The sequence below is a fragment of the Echiichthys vipera genome (assembly GCF_963691815.1).
Source record: "Echiichthys vipera genome assembly, chromosome: 20".
NCBI classification, from domain to species: domain Eukaryota; kingdom Metazoa; phylum Chordata; class Actinopteri; order Perciformes; family Trachinidae; genus Echiichthys; species Echiichthys vipera.
In genome coordinates, this window is record NC_139845.1 from 17,315,494 (window position 1) to 17,338,961 (window position 23,468).

Sequence of the window (23,468 nt, forward strand, 5' to 3'; positions counted from 1 at the left end):
ACAGGTGTCCAGGAAGATGCGTTGTTTCTAGCGGCGGCTTTGGCAGTAAGATGTCACTGCAAGTGGATTGGCAGCTCTCACCTGTGTGAAGGGCTCACTAACTGTACGGTGCATATGGTTTTAGACAATTAGTTGATGAAAATCTTACGGATGACAACTTTAACTGGTCGGTGCCTAAAAGAGTTTTTCTGCTTTTCAGATAATCTTCAGTATGGTCGTTTTGGGTTGCAGGCCGACACTCCCTAGCTGACATGGACGGTGAACAACATTTATGTCACGCGGGCCAAAGCGGACCCCTCTGGACATGCAGAAGTATAATTCCTGCATTGTCAACATACTTTGTGTGTACCTGGAGAATTAAGGTAAATGCACTAGGGGGCAGATCTCCTTCTTCTTCCGACCACATCTGCAGGTATAAGTTTGCAGCTATTCCAAAAGGCCACCCTCGAATGTGGGGCAAAAAGCATGTCTTCGAAAAGAGGGGAAAGACCTGATAGCTGTTCAGATGGGTATAACGGCGCACATTTTGTCCTTGAACGCATTTTTTTTTGAATCTCTTTTTGTAATTTTCACACAACTCGCTGGGAGCTGTGCCAAGTGGTTGTGTTCATTCGATTGTTGTTTTCAGGAGTTTAGTGAAATTGTCGGACTGGGCTTTAAGTTGATTTTTCCACAGGTTATCTTCACACCAGCTGTAATTTTGATCAAGAAATGTGAGCACAATGTCTGAAAGGTAGTTTGCAGTTGTTTTACATTTGTGAATAAAAATATGTTTTGACTGTGTGTGTTCAAATCTTTCATTATCTGTTCTTCCCTCATCTCCTGATATGACATGAAAAACACAGACATTCTGACAGCCATATGTTGTGATGAATGAGTGAGAATGTGAGCAACTCATAATGAGAGGAGATGCGTACAGGTGATCGGTGTGGAGGTATCAAACCGTTTCAGATGTGGTTAGGGCTGAACATAGAGAGAGAGAGAGAGAGAGAGAGAGAGAGAGAGAGAGAGAGAGAGAGAGAGAGAGAGAGAGAGAGAGAGAGAGAGAGAGAGAGAGAGAGAGAGAGAGAGAGAGAGAGACAGGGATAGATAGAGTCAAAGAGAAAGAGAATGAGAGAGAGAAAGAGAAAGGGAGAGAGAGTTATCAGGTGGCTGGCTGAGGAACAGAGGACCAGGAGCCACATTTAATTTGAGAGCAATCTGCTCAAAGCCTCAGCCCAACTACAGAGCCTGCCAGAGACCACGATGGAACAGCTGAGCCCCATATCATTTTGCTTGTTGAGATATGTGTATTTGTAGGAGAGGGAGAGAGAGAGAGAGAGAGAGAGAGAGAGAGAGAGAGAGAGAGAGAGAGAGAGAGAGAGAGAGAGAGAGAGGTTGGTCTTTTCTGACTTGTGTCATAATATGCTCAGAGGACAGTCTGATTTGCCATGCTTAAAGCCACACAGACACAAACAAAGACACAGACAAAACAACACAGGGCATTAAATATGACGTGTTGTTTCCCAGGAGATCAGCTGTGTTCTCTACACAGATGTGCCCTGAATTTCTGAATTCACTCAGCCCATTCTTCAGAGGACAACGACATGGAGATTATCAATAATCAAAGTTGACCCACACATGAAAATGTGATTTGGAACATTGGAATTTATCACACAGCATTGCAGCGCTTCAAATGAGTAGTGCGGCAGAGTGTGACTTCCTTTAGCATCACCTTGGTGATGGAGGCGATCAGCGGAGAGGTTGTGGATGGGAACAGGCAGCAGGGAGGTTCTGCTTCCTACTTATCAGGGCATATTTAACACTCAGGAAATAATTATCATGAGCGTAACTTTAGAAGGCTCAGGTGTAGGTGAGAGGTAGACTTGAAGGGGGTTTCATGAAGGAGGCTGAAAACAGCAGCTTTACAATTAGAGAGTTACTTGAATAAGTACTACTACGTTTTATGGATCGGATCAGTTTCAGTAAACTGTGACTTCTTTATTTGGTAACATAATACTGTCGGATAATATGTTTACTCCCACAAGCAGAGGAATATACCATCAAGACTGTCAATGGTTGGACCAGATTTTTTCATTGGAATATTTCATTCTTCATCAGCAGATGGATTTTTCCATTGTCATGGAGATCTCTATCCTCTGATTTAGGCGTTGAGGTTAGGTTTAAATCTCCGTAAAAAGCTGGTATTTGGGCCTGGATTTAAGATTTTTCTGTCTAAATATGAAAAAATAGATAAACCCACAGTTGCTGTTTAAGGCTACTGTGGTTGGCTGTTTGTGTTTATAACTCAGTTTTATAAATGTACATTATAGTTGTATATTAAGTTTTTAAAAAAAGCTAATTTCAAATATGTATGACACGAGAATCAAAGTCACTTGGTCCAAGTCTCAATCAAGTCTCCTTTATAGGGTTAAGTTATCTACCCTGCTCAAAAAGTGACAGTGAATTGAATTTGTATCATAATAATTGATATACGGTGAAATAAATGTATTCAAACTAAAAAAAAACAACAACTTCATAAAAGTTTTTTGTAGTTCCTAATTTCTTAATCAAAGAAGAATCACAACAAAGTCACTAAACAAAAAAATTTAAGATTATTTCTTAATTTCCTCTCAATCTAAACGCCAACGTTTTGTTCTGGCGTTATCATGCTAACGTTAGCGCTAGCCAGGGAGTTGTGAAAGATTGTGTCTGGCTAATGTTAGCTAACATCAGCCCTCAGACACCAGGTAACATTTCACAGACGCATGTAATGTCAACATTGAACATAAAATGTTTAAACTGAAACCTAAAAAGAACACAGATAAGTCATTCAAGTAAGCATTTCTCAAGTCAAGTCAAAAGTCATCACAACAGTGACTTGAGTCGTCCCAAGTCCAAGTCACCAAGTCTCAAGTCCACAACCTTGGTATGAGTTTTCCATCTATAAATGCAAGTGCGGCAATAGACAAAGTTACACTTCTAATTGTTAGAATAACACCATTATTGTTTACTATTTCCCAGTAAATTAAGTATGTGTGTTGTTTTTCTGCAGAATGTTCAATTCTATTTATATTGCCAAATCATAACAAAAGTTATATCAACCCACTCTCCATATTTACAGAGACCCAGCATTCCCCCGTAAGCAACAGCATGTAATGGGTTCTGTTGGTGGCTTTTCCTAAGTTAATGTTACTTTTCAAAGGTGGGCCATTTCTCCAGTGGTTTCCTTAGTAAGTAGCTCTTGACCTTGAGTTTGCAGCTGGCTCTGCTTCCTAACCAACACCAAGGCATTTGCATATACCTGTGTGTCGTGTGTCCCTTAAGCATAGTTGCATAAACACAAAGCGCACAAACAAACACAGCCCAGCACTTGTTTTCACTCTCATGTACCTCTGTTTGAAACAGCACAGCTGGGGAGCCAAAAGCCTTTAGGCTAGCCAGTGGACAGCTTGGATATCAGGTTGCAATATTAATGCATTCATTAAACATGGGTGTTTTGTTGGACTCTTTTGTGCTTACAGCAATTTTAGGTGTGAAACTGGCTTATCGCACATCATTGTCAAATTTGCTGAGGGAAAAAAGTCTAATTGTCTTTTTTCCCCCTCTTGGTCGCCGAGCTGTCTCCGCCTCTTTCTACCTCTGCCTCACTCATCATGCTCATGTTTGTTCAGTCTTTTTTCCCCCTCTCCATAGCCCTGTTTTCTGCTCTCTCTCTTTCTCTCTTTCTCTCTCACCAAAGACTTGTATCTGGAGGAAAACATGCCTCCCGCTGAGTTGCGCATGTCGGTAAAACAGTTGGACTGGACACCATCATCTCTGCTTACACTGCTTGAATAAACACACGTAGAGTGACAGATGATGAGCTGAGATACAATGAACAGATCAGGGGAGATCTTGTATTATCAGTGGAGAGATGCATCCTGGAAGACAGCAGACAGGCCCTGATTTGAATTCTGATCCATCAGTCTGCGTTTGCTTTGGCCAACGGTGCTGTTGTTGCCATGCCAATGCCTAGAAGCCCTAATTAGTCCGCTACTCACTACCTATCTTCCAGATATGCTCAACAGGCAATAAGGGCAACACGGTGACTGCTTCGAAGGTAGCCAGGTTTGGACAATTAAGCATGTGCCATCCGGCAGGTGCTATGCAAACAAAATCAGCGGAGGAGTGGCCAAAGTCCTGAGTGGAAGGATGCTACCATTAGTATTGTCATGGACACAGTTTCCTACCTGGGCTCTTTGAGGAGGGCAAACAAAGAAGAGAAAGTAGGAAAGACAAAAAAAGATCTGTGTTTTCCATGCATGCTGGAGAGTTTCCTCTTCTTACTTCAGGCAGCACACAAGACAAAAAGATGGAAGGAAACATAAGAAATGAGAGTAAAGAAAATATGAGGAGAGTGTTACATCTGCTTTATGAGACCAATTAGTCAAGCGCAGAGGTATACGGGGGGGAAACAAGACGGAGAAGAGAGTTACAGAGAGGGAAGGAGGAGGGTGGCGGTAGTGATAGTGGTGGGGGGAGGGCTTCTGGAGGCAGACACAGATAGAGGCAGGAAGCAGGAGGAAGAGACAGAGCAACAGAAAAAGAAGCAGAGCAGAGAGAAGAGAGGCGGAGGCACAGCAGCGGCGTCAGTATCTCATCTGTTCCCTCCAGGCTCTGTGGCTGCATGCTTTCTACCAGTCAATTTCCATCCCAAAGAGACTAACTGGCAAGCATCCTTGAATGATGGACTACTATACTAAACTTCAGCCACTCAGGATTATCACCTGTGGGCTCTATGCTACCTTTGGGGATTGAGATGATAAAGCACGCCGACAGACGTGAGGCTCACTGAGGAATGGTCTCTGTCTCGAGGTAAACTAACACACGGTGCAGTCATGTACTAACACTGTTATCAGTGTTCTGATAGCAAGGCAATGTGAATGTGTTGCACGGAGGCAATGTAAGATCAACACATACAGCCTGCTGACATGTTTTGAGCCTGTGAGTCACGTTTTTCAAGCGGTGACTATTTTGAGTGGAGAATAATTATAGAAAAAATATGCTGTAAAATAGTAAGGAACGGAGTTCACTGCCTCCCAGAGAGAGCAGCTCTCCTGTTGTAGAAAAGCTCATGCGACGCAAAACTAATCAGAATTTGTCCTTATAGTGAGTACGACACCCACACGACAGATATTTCATAAAATGGAAAATAAAGCCAAAAGAAAAGATGAACCAATGCCAAAAATTAAGTAGCAATTTTGCACATTTTGTGATGTTAAAAAGAGTATGCAGACTAAAAACTGCAATAGAGCTGAAGGCAATGAACAAGATATGAGAGCAAGAAGTGGTCGAGAAGAATACAAGACAAAGAAAGCTGCAAGCAAATGTAGGGATGCACCCATTGCTATTACTTTCATTGTTGTTTATTAGTTTTCTTTTATCAATTGTAAGGTCTGAAAAAGGTCATACAATATTACTTTTGCCAGAGAGCAAGGTGACATTTTCAAATTGCAAACAACCTCAAAGATCTTTAAATTCCAAATCAATTAATGTTCGGCATTTTTGCTTAATGAAATATTTTGTTGACCGACTTATTGGATTAATCAACTAATTGTTTCCCTCACTGATCGGACACCTTGATCCGTCCTGGGCAGCATTTTGCAAATATAGTTGATGTAAATGCAACCTGAGGCGCTCTGAAACCTGGGCGTTTCGCCAGAAACTGGTAGGCATGTTGACAGGAGTAGGTGATGTGGCAGGTTGGGTTTAGGTACAAGTTTTGCATGGTTAAGGTCAGGGTAAGCCCACAATATGTCCCACACATTAGCTGCAGGCGTTTCATCTCCCTTTGTGAAGCCTGCTGTTTATTTGAATCTAAAATCAAAATGTGTCACCTGTCCTGAATAACAGAGCATAAAGAGACAGTACAGTGTACTCCATCATACTTATGGAGAAGTAATAATATACAGTATAAGTTACAAATGTATTTATATGTATGTGGTAGTATTATTATGTGTCATGGATCATTTTAATGGTATGACCTAATTCATTCACAACTTGGAATTAACGCCTACTGTACGACTTAAACATTCAACACTCTGTATATTTCATGTTACTAGAATTATGATTGATAATGATGATTTAGACAACACAATTCACATTCTTTCTCATTTCAGCATATTTCTTAACTTCAGCTTGCTTTCTATGTTAGATTCAATGTTTTCATATGGCTAAAATGAACTTTAAATAACATTTTCCATGACAGAAAACAAGTAATGTCAAGATGAGTATGCTGCAGTATCTGTACCCTAACAGCTTAGCCTAACTAGTATTGATTTTGAATGCCACGTCAGAACTGTCTAGTTATCTAAAAATACCCAATAAGAATTCAGTCCCAGTCCATGGTGCAATTGATTACACACATTCTGAAATTACTCAGAGTGCATGAGTTAGAAAACACACCTTAATTGAGTCAAAGTGAATAATTCTAATAGCAGACATCCACACAAGGACACATAATTGAGTAAATGGACTGCATTTATATAGCACTTTTCTAGTCTTTGCGACCACAAAAAGCACTCAACAAGTCAGCGTTCACCCATTCATACACTGATGACAGACGGTATCATGTTTCCACCTGCTCATCAGGAGCATTAAACATTCACATACCAATGACACCGCCATTGCCATTTTGGAGCCTTACCCAAAGACACTTCAACATATAGACTCAAGGGGCCAGGAATCGAACCACCAAACCTTCCTGTTAATGGATGACAACTCTTCCTCCTGAGCCCAACCGCCCTCCATGCCATATCTAAAGTCACTTTCATTACAGATATTACAATATGCGTAGTAAACAGAAATCATAATTAATTTATAGATTATAAAAAATGTCTTCCTTTGGATACTGAAACAATATTTTTCATACTTCAATTTGAGAAATATAAAGAAAGTTTTCTGCAAAACCCTTTTTCCCCATTTAGGTCTCAATTGTTAAACATTGTCCAAACACAAGCACCCTGACAAGAATGCATAGCCTAACTAGAAATGGTTAGTTAGTTAGTTAGTTAGTAAATGTTCCAAATGTTGATCGATATCAGGGATCTGATCTAAGATAAGATATGAGGCTGAATCCAACCAGATTTGAATGCCAGCTAGCAGTGTCTGATACCCCTACTCACTCATGCCTAAAGAACCCTGAATTTAAAATGTTAAAAAGACAACCCAGCCTGTCCTGATCCGTCTTATAACTCATTGAGAGTGTGTGGCCCGTTGTTGTGACAGTTAGTCAGCATATCATTTCCTACACTAACACAGTCTGCAAAGAACCGGTTCACAGCTTTCAGTGCTCATTTGCTGAACAACACTTGACAAGAACCATCAAAGATAAAAGGCAAGGCATCAAAAACTGATTAAACACACATTTGGCACACACATATACACAAGCGCAAACAGAGACAGGCGTCCAATTAGCACAGAAAGAGCACGCTATCTGCCAAGGGATGATACATGAGTTGAAATTAGGTGGGAGACGGGAAGCAACATGCAGACCAGGGGTAATTATCCAATTTCGATGTGACAAATTTCTTTCATACTATATAATAGAGATCTTCCATCCATTCCCTTTGCAGGATCGGAAGTGGAATGTGACTGAGAAGTAACACAATGAAGGGTGGTGACGATAAGGGGACATGATATTCTCAATTCCTCTCTGGCAATCTGTGAAGAATAGAGGGGGAGTACGAAGGCTGTGAATGTCTTAGAGTCAAGGTATCAGACTCTTTGTGTAGTCTCCAAGGACTATGTATGACCTACATCAAGGTGTCTGACCTTAGGTTCAACTTTGCCCCCCCCTCCGGATCACAGGGATGTAAAGGGTTTAACTGGGTCAAATCCAGACGAACAACCTCACAAGCTTGTTTTTTATTTTTCTCTTGGAACATTGCCTCCATTCTGTCATCTGTGCGTTCTACTTTCGCCGTTCTCTGGAATATGAAATCACAAACCTGATGACAAGAATTGCTGTTGCCCACATCAGGACGATAGTGAAAGACATACAATACCTGAAAAGTGGAGAGAAGTGAAGAGAGGAGGATTGTTCTGGCACTGCCAGCATTTTCAAGCGGGGATGAGACTGGAGGCAACAGTACACAACGGACAATGATGAGACAGAGCTATGTATGAAAGAAAGCATTGATCTTGAGTGCACCGCACTGATGTTGCAAACCACATGCCCCTTAACGAGGGGTGGGTGGGTATTGCTTTGTGTGTGTCACAAACAGACTTTTCCCTTTGTCTGATTGGAGCCAGTATCCCCAAAGCTAAAGCTCACGGACAACTTTCCAACATCAGTCAAAGTTTAATATGTATATGAGAGAGTGCTGTATATCAAGTGGATGAAGTGAAGGTTGATCTTGTCAAGGTCGAATATGGTGGGATGGTTTGACATGCTCCATCAAGTTCCTCGTGGCCACTTAAATTGCTGCTGAGCTGGAGAGGACACTGCTGGGAGGAAGTGGTGAGTTTAAGCCCGATATCACACTTGCACTCAGTTTTTTTCTGTAAACCTTAGAGAAGGGGTATTCAATTTAAATTCAAAGAGGTTAGCACATTAAAAGCAAAACTTCATGTTGAAAGAACACAAACAAATTCTCTAAAAGAGCTCTATTGCTAAAAATCTCACCTGATATAACAAGCTTGCTTACTCTCCTCACTTTGATTTCTCTTCCTGTGCACTGATTCGATTAAACTGAACTGCCAATCAGAGTCATTTCTCTCCCTGACGGGCTCTGCCACGACAACCCGAATAAGTCCAAAAGCCTCTGACAAGGGCTGACTAGTGCAAATTGCACTACAGATGAGGACAGATCCTCATTGTGGGGTCAAAGGCCTGGTGTGTAAGGGCTTTTAGGACAACCAAGGTCCATAGAATACATATTCTAGTTCTAACATTTTGTTTGTTTAGGCTCAGCAAGCAAATCAAGTCTCTGAAATAGCTCGCTTGCTGCACAGATTGTTCTAGCTTCAACGTTTCTGAGACAGTGATGAAGAAATAAAGATGAACTTTCGTCACTGTAACTTTGCCTAAAGGTGTCAACACGCTTGGAATTAACTAGCCCGTACGACATCATACATCGTTCTACCACATCTGAAAGACACTTTTACCTTCAAAGTTAGGTGTTAGGTATATGTGTTCCAAACAGCTGCACTGGAAAGCAAGGAAAAAAGAGAGGGGCAAACGACAATCTCTCCAAAAGAGCTTGAGAGGATTCGTATCATGCATACTTTCTCACCTCTGAGCACCTGAACAATTGCTGCGTAAAGGGAGTGTACTTACGTAGGTACGTAGGGTTGTCTGTTTTGGAAAACTCCAAATTTTGTTTGACATAGACCCCTAGTGTCATTGTGGGAAAAGTGTGGTAGGAGGGGGATTCAGAAGCTTTTCAGTTGCACTTTGTTTGACGCATCCTGGATGCTCTTTGCCATAATTTACCTTCTCTGGCGCTAAATCTAATAATCCCTAACACAAACTGCAAATTAGTATGCCACTCGCTACCACACACTGACAATATAACACAAGCATTTGACGGTGCATACTTACTGTACATCATTAATAGTACCAAATGTCTGATTCTACAATGAAGAAAGTAATGTTTGGTGTATGTATGGGAAAAATACAAAGGGTCTACTTTTTCAATTTTGTTATTTGGATTGTTTTATTACACATATCTTAAAAAATAATGCCTCTCATTAAATCTAAAGATGCATGTTGTAACAGAGTTTTTACATTTCAGCTCAGCATGAGAGGTCGCTTTACGGTCACTTTTCTCTTCTCCCTTTTCTCTTTTCCTCTCCTCACGCACGGTTGCTGTGTTGTCAACAGAAAGCAGCTGCTAACTTGTTGTTCTGCTACCAAAATTAGCGGCTCTGTTTCAGCGATGTAGACTTATAAGACGTGTATGCGGGCTACATTTAACCAGCTGTTCGGAGCAATTGCCACGAAAAGCTGCTAATTTATCAATTCCACTGAAACACTGCCGCCTGTGCATGTCTGAGAAATGGAGACACCGCTGTTGGAGTCACGTTATACAGTAACTGAGCCGGCTGGTGTGTGTAGCGGTCTGTGCGCTTAAACTGTAGCAGACTAGTGTTGTTTTCAGGCGATTTAATAAAGATAAACACTGTCTACAACTGTGCATAATGCCATTAACCATGGAGCTGGGAGCTGACTGGCTCTTTCAAGATTCAGACTTTGGCTGACCTCGCAGAGACGTGTGAAAGTTTTCATAAAAATGTGATGATATCAGAAAACTTTTCCTGTTAAAACTTCAGGAGTATGACTCAAACACAATGTGTTTAAAAAAGCGTATATCAAGTTCACTAGTCTGGTGGTCTTTTAGTATTTACCTTTTTTGTATAAACTGCTCTCCAGACCTTCCTCCCATCAGGATAATGCACACATCTCCAGTGCGGATCTCTGCAGCCACCATGAGCAACATGACGGTGCTTGACACTGCTGATCCCTATGATCTTGACATGACCCCAGAAGAGGCCACCTACCCCCTCAGCTTCCAGGTAATGCTGCGGCCTCACATCTCAGATGGCTTTTTCAATCAAATCAAATCAACATGAAAGCATATCTTATTCTCGCTAGCAAGTCAATCCACAAAGATCTTCCTAGGTATATGATATTGCTCTGGCTCATTAATGGGTTGGGAATTTGGATTTTGGATTCTCAAAGGCATCGCAAGTAAGACGACTTCCTGGTTATAAAAAGTATAAATTAAATCGTCCACATTATTTTCATCATGTGGAAGACTTCACGACTTAAATAACACTGAATTTCACACTAACTAAATGCCACCATGTTCTTTGTGATGGTAGGTTTCTCTGACAGGCTTCCTGCTTTTGGAGATAGTTTTGGGTCTGAGCTCCAACCTCACTGTGCTCGTCCTCTACTGTATGAAACAGAACCTCATCAGCTCCGTCTCCAACATCATCACCATGAACTTGCATGTGGTGGATGTGTTGGTGAGTCCTGACCTCTATTGACATCTATGAGTTACGTTTTGCCAAGAGGTATTTAACATCGAGTGGTTGGATACTGGGACATCCAGCACTACAAAAAATACCCTCTCAGCACTTCTACCATTTCAGACGCTTGTGCAAACTGGGACTGGAAGTTCCATTCTGTTCATATGGAGCATTATACTCCAGGTTTTAAAAAGGCTCAAAACATCTACTGCTGTGCATGTCATCAGACATAAAGTATAACATATCAAGTCTGACTATGTACTATACACACTAACAGGCACTACTAGTGCTGCCCCTAAAGGTCGAGGGCAGAGCAGTAGGACTCATTTTTATTTTTTTATGTTCTTAACAAATTTTTAAACCATATGCTGGTACAACCTCCTCTAATGCCGTCCCCTGTGTTTATCACACATTGGGTTATATTTCTGTAGTGCTGTCATATACACAGCAAAATTGTAAGCAGGCAAGTGTAAGCTTCTTCTAGTTCCCAAAAAGCCCAGTGTCGATTAAACAACTAATTTCTTGGTAATAAAAATATTATGTTTTATTACCTTATTTATATAACAAGCAATTTGTAATGCATTTGGAATGTGACCTTTATTCCTGTCTTGTTTCCAGGTGTGTGTATGCTGCATCCCGCTGACAGCAGTGGTGGTGTTACTTCCTTTGGAGACAGACACAGCTATGATCAGCTGTTTCCATGAGGCCTGCGTCTCCTTCGCAAGCGTAGCTACTGCTGCTAATGTCCTGGCCATCACTGTAGACCGCTATGACATCTCTGTGCGGCCGGCGAACCGTGTGCTTACGATGGGCCGAGCTGTAGCTCTACTGGGATCCATCTGGGCTCTATCCTTTCTCAGTTTCCTGGTTCCTTTCATGGAAGTCGGCTTCTTCCTCGAATCTGGTTCAGACCTTGTGAACCAGACTGCCGTGGTCACATTGGCTCATACAAATGAGTATTACACAGAGCCTGGTTTGTACTATCACCTGCTGGCACAGATCCCCATATTCTTTTTTACAGCTGTGGTAATGCTCGTGACTTACTACAAGATCCTTCAGGCACTTAATATTCGCATTGGAACACGTTTTCAGCACAACCTACCTAAAAAGAAGCAAAAGAGCAAAAACACTATCTCCTTGAGCACCGCGACACAAGCAGAGTCGACTGACGCTTCCCAGAGCAGCACGGGAGTCAGGGCAGGTGCGAATGCACCTTTGGGCATGCGGGCGTCAGTGTCAGTCATTATTGCACTAAGACGAGCAGTAAAGCGCCATCGGGAGAGACGGGAGAGGCAGAAACGAGTCTTCAGGATGTCTCTTCTCATCATTTCCACATTCTTACTTTGCTGGACTCCAATAACTGTGCTCAACACCATCATCCTCAGCACTGGGCCCAGTGATTTAACTGTTCGCCTCCGCTTGGGCTTCCTGGTGATGGCCTATGGAACCACTATCTTTCACCCGCTCCTCTATGCCTTCACCAGGCAGAAGTTCCAAAAGGTTTTGAAAAGCAAGATGAAGAAGAGGGTGGTGTCTGTAGTAGAAGCTGAACCTACGCCAAACAATGTAGTCATCCATAACTCGTGGATTGACCCAAAGAGAAACAAGAAGGTCACCTTTGAGGACACGGAAGCCAGACAAAAATGTCTATGCTCACAGGATGCAGAGTAATGGGATTAACTCAAATGTAAATATGTCAAATATGTACAGAAATTGGTTCCACTCCAAGTAACAGAATATGGCAGAAACATTTTAAAAACAGGGTGATATTGTTTTGTTTATGCAAAAACAGGTGGTAAATATTTGAGGGGAAAAACACAGCTATGATGGGGAAACTACAACCCTACATACGCCACAAGTCTAAACAAGCTAAACACACGTGCTCAGTAACAATACAGTACAGAAATCTTGGGCAGCTTACTAAATGAATACTAAAATGATGACCTCAGAAAAGATGTGTTCCCTGAGATCAGAAGAATATAAAGATAAAGGTGAGGTTCAAGGAATGCAATGACAGTTGTTGTTTTCCTCAGCACAAAAAAAAAAATCTCTCAAAATAGGTGTCCTAGGCACACGAAGAGGGTTATTTATTGATATTTATTATGGAATGTCGTAGAGTGCTGTCACGGACAATTCAGTCATAACTATGTATTCAAGCAGCAGTGCGTGTTGTTCTCTGGTTAGCGTAAAGATGTGAGAAAGACAAATGTTGATGTACAGTCATAGAATACCTTAATATTGTTTGTCACCATTTGTAATAAACAACCAAAGGCACAACATGTGACAGTATCACTCTGCTCTCTTGCTTCGCCATGTGGAATTTGATACAGGGATACAGCTGATCAGACCAATGGGCTCAAAAATTGACGTCAATTATTTTTTCTCCTTCACTGTCCTCAGACAGGTCACCTCTGTCTGTTTTATCGGGTAGTGAGCTTTTAAATCTGCTGTTCAAACTTATTTCAACTGAGTGCTGTGGCAAAAACGAAATGTGACCCAAATTTGTCCTCGCGCTGCGGAGCCATGAGAAGCATTTTCAAATCGACACCCTATATGGTTAATTTGAGGATGGTGGGGTTGTTGACTTTCTAAAAAGCAAGTGCCTTTCAGTATCAGCACCAACAAATGTGAGGTCATCTGTCACTCGAGGGAGGCAGCAAATACACCACAAATTAATGGAACTACGTCGATTGTACTACTTGGTTAATCAGCCAAAGGGGGTTGAATTTAAATGAGGTCTAATGATTTAAGAGCAAAGTTGATTGTTGAGACAATCCTATAGCAGTCTGAAGAATTAAACTGCACTTTATCAACATTCACTACAGACCCACTCCATGTAAGGGATCTGAGTATCAACATCAGTTGATTTAGTTTAAAGAAGGCATTTTATAGATTTTGAATCAAGAACAAACAAATACAGCAAAATGGTTAGACTTTCTTGCATATATTTGTAGATTTTAGTCACAATTAATGGTCTCCAGGACATCTTAAACAAATTTACATAGACTCAACTAGAGGAAATGCAACCCTTTTCCCAACTGCAGCTGACACATGGGTTTTAAATGACAATTTTGCCCATATATTAAGTATTTATAAAACAGATGGCTCAAATTGAACAATCTGATTGATTGTAAGCCGTGATATAATACCCGAATATCATAATTTATTCATTTTGAGCACCACAATCTCTACAAGCTAAAGTTAGCTTCAGATATAATCTTTAAGATTTTCATCTACTTAATTGTCTGTAAAGTTATCTATCAAAGAGTGAGTTAAAACAATGGTGATTGATCATATGACCCACGAATGAAAAAACATTTTTGCCAAGTATTCCAGTCCGTGTGTCTGTGGCGACCTTCCCTCGCTAAATGCAAATGCACCATGGCAGTGATTCGTCTGCCATGTAGAGCTCATCACTGCTGGCTATGCTGCGTTCACTTGTAATTGGAAACTGGGAAAAGCGTAGTAGGAACATGTGTGTGTGTGTGCATGGATTTAAGAGGGTATCATAATGGGGACGGACCAGAAGTAGAGAGATGAATCTCTGTCAAAGTTTACAAAAGAGAAAAAAAAAGTCAACAAGCATAGCGACCGTGAACATGACAAGATGGACTATTTATCTGTAAGAACAATGCTTCTTGTAGGGCCGAACAACGCCCCTTAGCTGTTATATAATCCCAACATAAAATATATTATTAGACTTTATAAATATGAATTGCATTTCTTATAACAGATGGTATTTAAAGCAAATTTGGTTAACCAAGATACCCTTAGCTTTGCAGGTATTTGGTCATAAAGTACTGGACAATTTGAAGTTTGAACCTAATGATGACGTTAGATGTGTGTATCCTGAGGATAAGGTGAATGTGTGTACCAGACATTAATGCAAACCTGTCCAATAGCTGTTGAGACTACTTAAAACCTCAAGTATACCTCATGGCGTGATTAGAGGAAATGTCAGAAGATTGCCAAAAGTTGAATCATTATTATTATTCATCCTCTGGAGAGGCCACACAAAATTCCATGCCGTGACTTATATTGTGTATTTCATCTATAGTATTTCCCAATTGTGGTAACCTCTGGGGAAAGCAATCACACTGAAATTAAACTATTTTTCAAACAACCCTCTTCAAACCCCAGCTGGAGGGATTCCAGGACCCCGTGTGTATACCATAAGAAAACACAAGGCAGCAAAGCCCACTTGAGAAATAGTTGGAATTGTTGGACAACAACCGCCTGGCACAGGAAAGACCAGAAGCAAACACCGACCGTATCACCTCTAAGAGGGTACTGAGGACATTGACCCCATTTAAAAGGCTCTTGCAGCCAATGGAATATGAGTGAGCGCGCGTGTGTGTGTGTGTGTGTGTGTGTGTGTGTGTGTGTGTGTGTGTGTGTGTGTGTGTGTGTGTGTGTGTGTGTGTGTGTGTGTGTGTGTGTGTGTGTGTGTGTGTGTGTGTGTGTGTGTGTGTGTGTGTGTGTGTGTGTGTGTGTGTGGTATGAAAAGTGGTCACAGGCTAGAAGACACAGGCTGCTGAAAACACTTCTCCTTCTGAACCCGCTGTCACGCTCAGTGCCTTGCGATAACGAAGGGTAATATGAAAAATAGATAACCGGTGGCGGCGACATTGGGTGCATCAATATCACTTTTTGCCTGTTGACATCAGAAGGTCACACAGTCCTCTGAACCTCTCCAGCCATTGTTAGGCACAACAATTCAATAAAACCAAGTCTGTGATGAAGAGCTAAGAAGAGAAAAGGGGTATTTGGGGTTGAAATGGGTATCACCTCATCAGAAGGGCATGGCTACAGCCTTAAAGTTACCATGACATTCTATCATTACCTCCTTTAAGGGATACTGTATATTTCCATGTTGGGGCTGGACATTGTCAGAATCCCTTCCTTCTCACCTCTCCAGAATAGACGACGCTGTGTTTGACAATTTCTGTTACTTTGTTAATAACTTTCTGACACCCTGATAATCAACCATGCCCACTTCACAACTGGCCAGCTGTGCAAACTATGCTCTCTTTTTAAATTCTCCACACACTACTACTTCTGTCACCTTTTATGTAGACTGTCTGAAATTGTGCGTGGCTATCCTCATTTATACGATTCATTGCATGGTTTTTCGATTGTAGACTCTTCACTGTGTGTGTGGCCATACTTGTACAGTTCTTTCACCATTGCCTTTTGATATGGTAGGACAAGTCATACAACTGAATACAACTGAATACAGCTGAAGGCTTCAGCATCATCTAGTAGATGGTTGGCTTGGTACCAGGCTTAAAAACTCTCAGAGGAAACATCACTTCCAGAACTCTGGCCGTTTGAAAAGAGGGCGGTTACGGTTTAGCTCTGTAATATACAAAATATACTTAGGACCTAACACAATCCACTCACAAATCTGGTTTGCAGTACGTGCATTTTTGCAACTACACTTTGAGCAACACACCATGAAGAAGAAGTAGCAGCAATGTCAGATTGCAGCTCATTGTCTTGACCCACAAGTCCATCTTACTGGGCCCCTCTGGCTCTCACAAGCCCCCTTTTTGTAAAATTGTTGGCAGTAACATCCAGCTCACAAGGGCACATAATGCTGGGCTGGCCGCCAAGAGCAAATGAGTGGCCAGTGAAGAGGGTGGAATGCCAAAGTACCCTGGGACGACCCCGCCACATTCGGTTGCAAGACCGTCTCCTCTTATGTGCTCCCCTTTTGCAGATGCTGGTAGGCGTGGTCAATCATCAGCTATTGGAAACACCTACAAAAGACGCCTACCCTAGATATGACAACCAGAGCTAAAACACCAGTGAACACTATTTTTGCACTATCAATATAAGTCTTGATGTGATGTCAGGCAACTGAAAAGTAAATAATTAAGGTGATGCAGTATATATATATATTATATTCAGTGCTATTACTTTAATTTGGACTGCCCTCATTTTAATTTTGTTAACATACAGGCTACCTCACTGAGTGTTTAGTGGTTCTTCAACCTTCTAAGAGCTTCGACTCGTGTGAGAGTTCCTGCGCTTTCATTCAAAGACAAACTATTCCTACTATTCATTATAACTATTCATTATTATGCATATTGCTTTATGCTTTTAAATAACGTGATTCCTTTTATTAGGTAGTTAAAGTGATAATATGAGCTGTAGTGCACTGGCCTTGCAGTAAAACGTTAACATATGGGTATGTACACTGTGTGCTTCAGTGCCTCTCCACTTTGTTCTGAGCATTTACTGTGCAATGGTGTGCATGACAACACATTCATGATGGTAAGCCAGTAAAGCAGTGAACAGCTACCCATCTTCACACTGCATTATAATAAGATGAGCAAAGACTTTACAAGGTATTTATTTTAAGTTCCAATTTAGATTTATTTTACCTCTAATTGGCATTGACTTTCACGGGAGGTTATTTATTTATTTATTTATTTGTTTATCTAATGATTCTTTTTAAACTTTTTATCAATGTATCTTTCAATTACTATTACACTTGTCTGGCCTACAGAATATACAATGTGGGTATAACATTCTCCTCCCCTTCCGCTATTTATTTGGCAAGCCCAATGTCGCTGCATCTGCCACCGCACAAGACGATTGTGATCGGTTTAAAAAAATACAAACTAGCCAGAGAGTTGTTTTTCAAATAAACCCAGTGGAGATAGGTGCCTAAGGCACACATTTAAAAAAATAAATTGCACAATGCAGGGAGAAAAAAGGGAAAAGGAAATTTTAAAATAGCATCATTAAAGTCCATTGGTAACAAGACAGAGCACTAACACGCAAGAGGCCAGCAGCCATCCACAATTAGGGAACGATTTCAAAGCACAAATCTACACAAATGACAGACTGCCCCAGAGCTTCAGCACAGACACAGCAAAACCTCTAAAACCCCTTCAGTTCCACTGTAGACTGGTAGAGGACAAGTCTACTGATAGAATTCAGCATTATTTATATGTTATAACCTCTTTGGTTAAATGGTTCCTGGAACTACCAGGCAACTAAGGAGATATAAAGAAGCCAAAATTGGGGTGAAGAACCTCTCAGTCAATTTTTCTGCTCACTTATGGTAAAATTGAGGCAATATGAATTTAAGGCATTACATAGGATATAAAAGCATCTATCAATTACTGAAAAACAAACCTGTTCTGCTCTGGTATATACATTTTCTTAAATTGGTAAAAGCATGACTGTTCTACTAATCTTCTTTTGTTCATGTTCAAGTCTTGTTGAAGTTCTGTACAGTGTTTTATCTTGAGCCATCCCAAAGCAGCATGCCGTGCACCCTGCAGCTGACACAGCAGGCCCCATGCTCTGATTTAAAAGGTCAACAGCCCTGACATCATTGAGTGAAGCTGCCGTGTAATCTCCTTTTCCTGTGATCCCATAGACCACTACACAAAAATCTTGCCTTGTATCCACTTGTATCCAATGTCAGTTTGAAATATTAAATGAAAGCTATAAAAGTGAACAGTGTTTTGTAAATATGTCTCTATATATATATTTGTGTATACAATGACAGTGTGTGCAACTTGAGACAATTCAAACAAAACAACTTGTTGTACAGTCACCTGTACCCAGCAATTTTTTTAGGCTAGTAAAATGTGGCTTGGTATATTTGTGATCTTGTTTTATTCATTTTGTTATGTGTGAAATTTGTGTTTCAGCATTAAATCTGAAAATGTAAAAAAAAAGAAGATCACAAATTTGCCCCCAGGTGTTTTACAGTATGTACAGCAAACGATAGGGTCCTTAAACCCTTGGTCCAGATAAAGGGGAAATAAATGGGAAGAAACCTCAAGAAGAGCAACAGAGGAAGGATCACTCTCCCAGTACAGACACACGTGCAATAGATACCAAAAGTACAGAACAGACCAACATAATAAAATGACATTAAAGACAATCATTATGACATAATGACCATCAGTGAATGTGGTCTGTAAGGTTCTGCACTGGTGCAACGAAAGCAAACACCTGCAACTGTTGCTTACTGGGAGACTACAGCAACATTTGTAGTTTAGGAACCACCAATAAACATGCATGTCCTTACCAAGTTCATTGAGGCTCTGTGCAGCCTTGGTGATCTCCCTGCTGCCCCCCTGGAGCTGACCCTGGAGCCTCTTGCTCAGGTACAAGATACGGATGATCCTCCGCAGCAGGTCGCAGGCCACCTGGAGCAGGTAGACGGTGAGATATGTGAATCAAACTACAACCAACATATCCAGGGATTAAGCAATTACTGAAGTAAGTGTGATGCACTGCTGACAGGCGCTTGAGTTCAAGGTCATTCTTTGTGGCGATGCCTGAATGATGTCTTTATAGTAAAAGGCACGTGGAAAGAGAAAATATCCCCCATTATAATTACATCATCAAATAAACGTAAGGTTGAACGGGGTCACAAATTAAAAAACAATAACATTAAATGAGTAAAACTCACACATAATTTAGAGAGCCAGAGTGACAGTGATGCTTTCAAAGCCAGGCAAAGTTAAACATTACACTTTATGGTTGCCATGCCAACTCATATGGTAGCCATGGTGTGTGTATATATAGGTCTGTTGAGTAGTAACCGTATAACCAAGTGAAAAAAGGATGCGCTGAGCTTAACTCTGAAAGAATGACAGCCCAGTGCGGTTTAAAATGGCAGACAGATGGAAGGTGGTCAGTGTAATGTGAGGAGACTCCAGAGGAAGAGGAGGAACAGATGATGCCTCTGTGATGTTGTGTGTCCCCCTCTCTGTGTGAGTATGGATATAATATAACCAGACTAATAGTCTACAGCCATGCTAGCATCTCTGGGGTTAGTTACGCACAATGGAGCTTTGAGCTAAATGCTAATGTCAGCCTGCCATCATAGTCAAAATATCAATGCTGACATGTTTAGCATTACCAACATGACCATACTATTTAGTATGCCAAAAATATGTTCTATGTCCAAACACATGGTATGTCAAATGCAGTATGGTAAAAATACCAGGATTTCCTACTACATCCGGTCATATTTGGTAGTATGCAAACAAGTGTGCTTTTCTGGCTATTCTGACCCACAATCCTCTGCACAACGGAAGAAACGTCACATCCACTGATCCGCCGAGGGACACCAGACAGACGACAGTTCATGATAGCTGTTCTGAAAAGTAGTCAGGCCTATTGTATGCCTACTGCATGCAACAGTAGGTACTTTGTGAGAGCAGAACTAAAAGCAGAAAGAAAAAAGTATGCAATATGGAAGACAGCACATGTTCACCATTTGGTTTACTGTGTTAGCATGCTATGGTTTCGCAATTTGCAGTAAAAACAATGTAAAGCTGATTGGCACTAATTTCATTAGTTTTGCAGATATGTGGCCATAAACCAAAATATCAGACACATTGAAATTTTGACCCGATGATGCAGGTAGATATTACGACAGTTGTTCATACAGGGGATCTGAAAGTGTACCCGATGCAATGGCGATCCAATAGTAATTCAGTCTGGACCAAAAGGGTTGGCATCCTCTGCCAAGGTGTGTAACAATGTAGCTAATCACATGTGCACACATAGATACAAAGAAAACATCTGTGTATGCACACCAGTTTTCTTTTTCCACATCAAATAGTGTTTCTCCCTGTGTTTCCTGTAGCGCTGAGTGGATTTAATGAAATTGAGAGTGTACTAGGGTGTATTATGTATGTGCAGTATGCTGTTATTATGACATTGTTATTCAAAATTCCAACTATTGCATATTTAATCTGCAATTCCTCTTGTCTATAACATGATCTGCTTGGTTGTGCAGGCATAGCAGTTTGGAGCTCAACTCTAGCCTACATGCAGTATAGAGTAGGCCAATGCTGAACCTCTCTCCTACACAGTGTTGATTTATCTGTGGGTTTTGGAAAGCTTGGACTCAAATGTGGAATAATATTCTTTTTCCACGCAGTTTCTTCAACCAACTCAAGAGACAAACTGACTGATTCCCACACAGAAAAGACAGAGAAGTAAATAGAACAGCATCATCGTGAAGTGTGTGGTGGAGAGCTACCTGCAGTCTGGCCAGCTGGGTGATCCTGGCCACAATCTTATTGTACGGGTCAACGATCTTCGTCCTTATCCTGAAGAGATATGCATGATTTCATTAAGAACCAGATAGACATTTGACACTCCAGAAACACCTGAGGCTTCTTATAAATGAAACCTTAAAGAACATTGTGAGTCTTTGGTTTGTGGCTCTTACACACAACTCAAGTGTTCTTTTGAATATGAAGCACTTAAAATGCTGTCTGGCTGTTATGTAGGCGTGCAAAGTTATAATAATACAACACTTAATTTATAGAGCACTTTTTCAAGAACACACTTACAAAGTGCTTTATAATAATTCAAATCTAAACACCAATTTAGAAAGACGTTATTGGAGCTCGAATGAAAAAGCTCTGTCACCTTTATGGTTGAGTGGAGAAGCATCAGCGGAAGAACACAAGGCAATGGCAGGTGATAAATATAGCTTTAGAAATAATCAGTAAGATTGTTATCAAGTCGATCAAGTTGTGATCAAAGTAGCAAGTGCAAGGATGGCAGGATTGGTGAAATATGCTGTTGTTCTTTAGCTCTAATTAAAACCCTGGTGGCTGAGTTTTGATTGAGCTATAAAGAAGACAGCAGGTAACAGTCCAGGCAAACAGATTGGTATCCAGAGAAACGTTGTAATATCTGAAATGTTTCTGAGGTGCAGAAAAAAGGATTGAATCCTAGGTTTAATGTGCGTTTGTCTAATATGAGGTAGCAGTTTAAAGATGGCACCAAGATTCCAACAATGTGTAGTCCATCAGGAGAGCTTAAGGAAGCATGAGAATGGGAAAAAAAGATTTGATTTCCAAAAACCAGATTGAATTTTTTGAAATATAGGGGCCTAGGGTGGGCGTTTTTTTTCTTTTTTTTTATAGTAGTTGAACAAGAGCTGTTTAATTTTAGTAAGTGGATAGTATTGTTTAATCTTTTTTCATGAGGCAGTGTCAAACTTCAGTTCTATAAACTCATCCCCAAACCAGGCAGAAAACAGTGTAACAGTGGGGCAGAACCTAGGACCCATTTAGGGTAAGACTTTAATTAGACATGCCAGTGGTCTCAGTTCCTACTCAGGATTAATAACGTCACTGTTTTAATACTGCTCATAAATCAACAATAATCTCCTTCATGGGGTTTACCTCAATGTGATGATGGCTGTACAAGAAAGGTGAGACATCTCTGGGAGTCTATTTCTACTAATCAAGAGGGATCAGCTTTTTTTGTATGATTATACTGTATGAAGGCAGGTAGGCGAAGTTGGAAAAAGGTTAGGTCATGCACCTGAAGCTAAACTGGAATCAAAATGTGATGAGAGTCATGCTCATGTTGCCAGGCCACTGTCAATCAAATCTGATCAAACCACAACTGCACACTTCTGATGAAGCACATCAGCTGAGATTTTGAGTGTAACGCCTTTCTTTAAACCTTTTGTTATGTGATACAATACTGTGTAATATACTCAGTGACATCTTATGTACACAAAAGGACAAACAGAACAATACATAGTAGTAACCAAAAAAAAAAAAAAACATTCCCCCAAAAATAAATAAATTAAAGACAGGACAAAAAGTAAATAAATTAAATAAAATTAAATAAAAGTAGTAGTCTATTGGATATTTGTAAAAAAAGACAGAAAAAAAGACCTGTGGATGTCTGTTTGAAAAATGCATGGCTACTTCTGACTTTTACCATCCTACAGAACAGCAGGTAGTTGGTCATTTGTCTTCCACATGGTTTAGAAAGAGACCCCATACTTTATTAAAGTCCTTGTGGAGCCCCTTAATGAGTATTTTGTGTTCTACCACTTAAAAAAGTACAATAAGTAATTGTTCCAGTTAGCAAGGGTAGGTTGGTGTTAGGGTTGTCTTCCATCCAAGTAAAATTAGGTGTCTAGAGATTAAGGTAGCAAAAAGCAATAATCCAGTCAGCTTCAGTCTTACATATTACATTAATGGTCATGATTGAGTGATATAGAATAATTAAAAATGTTTTATTTTTCCTTATGTAGTCATACAGATTTAAAAGTTTGAAACCAAGTTTTCAGGGCTTAATAGACTCAAATCAAATAATTAATAATGTAATTCCAATGAGACAGTGGTTGTAAACGTATGTGAAGCCAATCATTTATTGGTAAATGTTGACATTAAATGCATCTACTCTAATTAAAGCCAGAGAGGACAACAGATACCTGTCAACCGCTGCCTGTAGAGCACTGATCCTTGTCTGCATCATCTGAAGGACCCCTGAAAACAAAATAGTTTCCCGTCAGTACAGTTTGACACAGATTTTAAGTGTTTTTCTCTTTGCAGACTTCATTTGAACAATGCTGGCCCTCTCGTGTGGCAAAAACTAAGAACTGCACTCATTGAGAAGACAGAGTCACTGCCGTAGCATCAAATGCAAATATTTAATTATCCAATAAT

At 40.6% G+C, this 23,468-nt stretch overlaps 2 protein-coding genes across 2 annotated transcripts in view; one reads left to right on the forward strand and one right to left on the reverse strand.

Annotated features, from left to right (window-relative positions):
• Positions 1-23,468, reverse strand: part of cog5 (component of oligomeric golgi complex 5) — a 62,798-nt gene that overhangs the window by 37,065 nt on the left and 2,265 nt on the right. The window contains exons 4-6 of the mRNA XM_083935495.1: positions 23,234-23,288; positions 21,026-21,095; positions 19,055-19,175 (exon numbers count right to left, since the gene is read on the reverse strand). Coding sequence (XP_083791621.1) covers positions 19,055-19,175; positions 21,026-21,095; positions 23,234-23,288 — 246 coding nt within the window. The remainder of the gene's footprint in view (positions 1-19,054; positions 19,176-21,025; positions 21,096-23,233; positions 23,289-23,468) is intronic.
• LOC310962901 (G-protein coupled receptor 22-like) lies at positions 10,417-12,669 on the forward strand (the record flags this gene model as incomplete). Its single annotated transcript, XM_083935511.1, has 3 exons — positions 10,417-10,539; positions 10,849-10,995; positions 11,617-12,669. The coding sequence occupies 3 exons, from the start codon at positions 10,417-10,419 to the stop codon at positions 12,667-12,669; spliced, it is 1,323 nt and encodes a 440-aa protein (XP_083791637.1).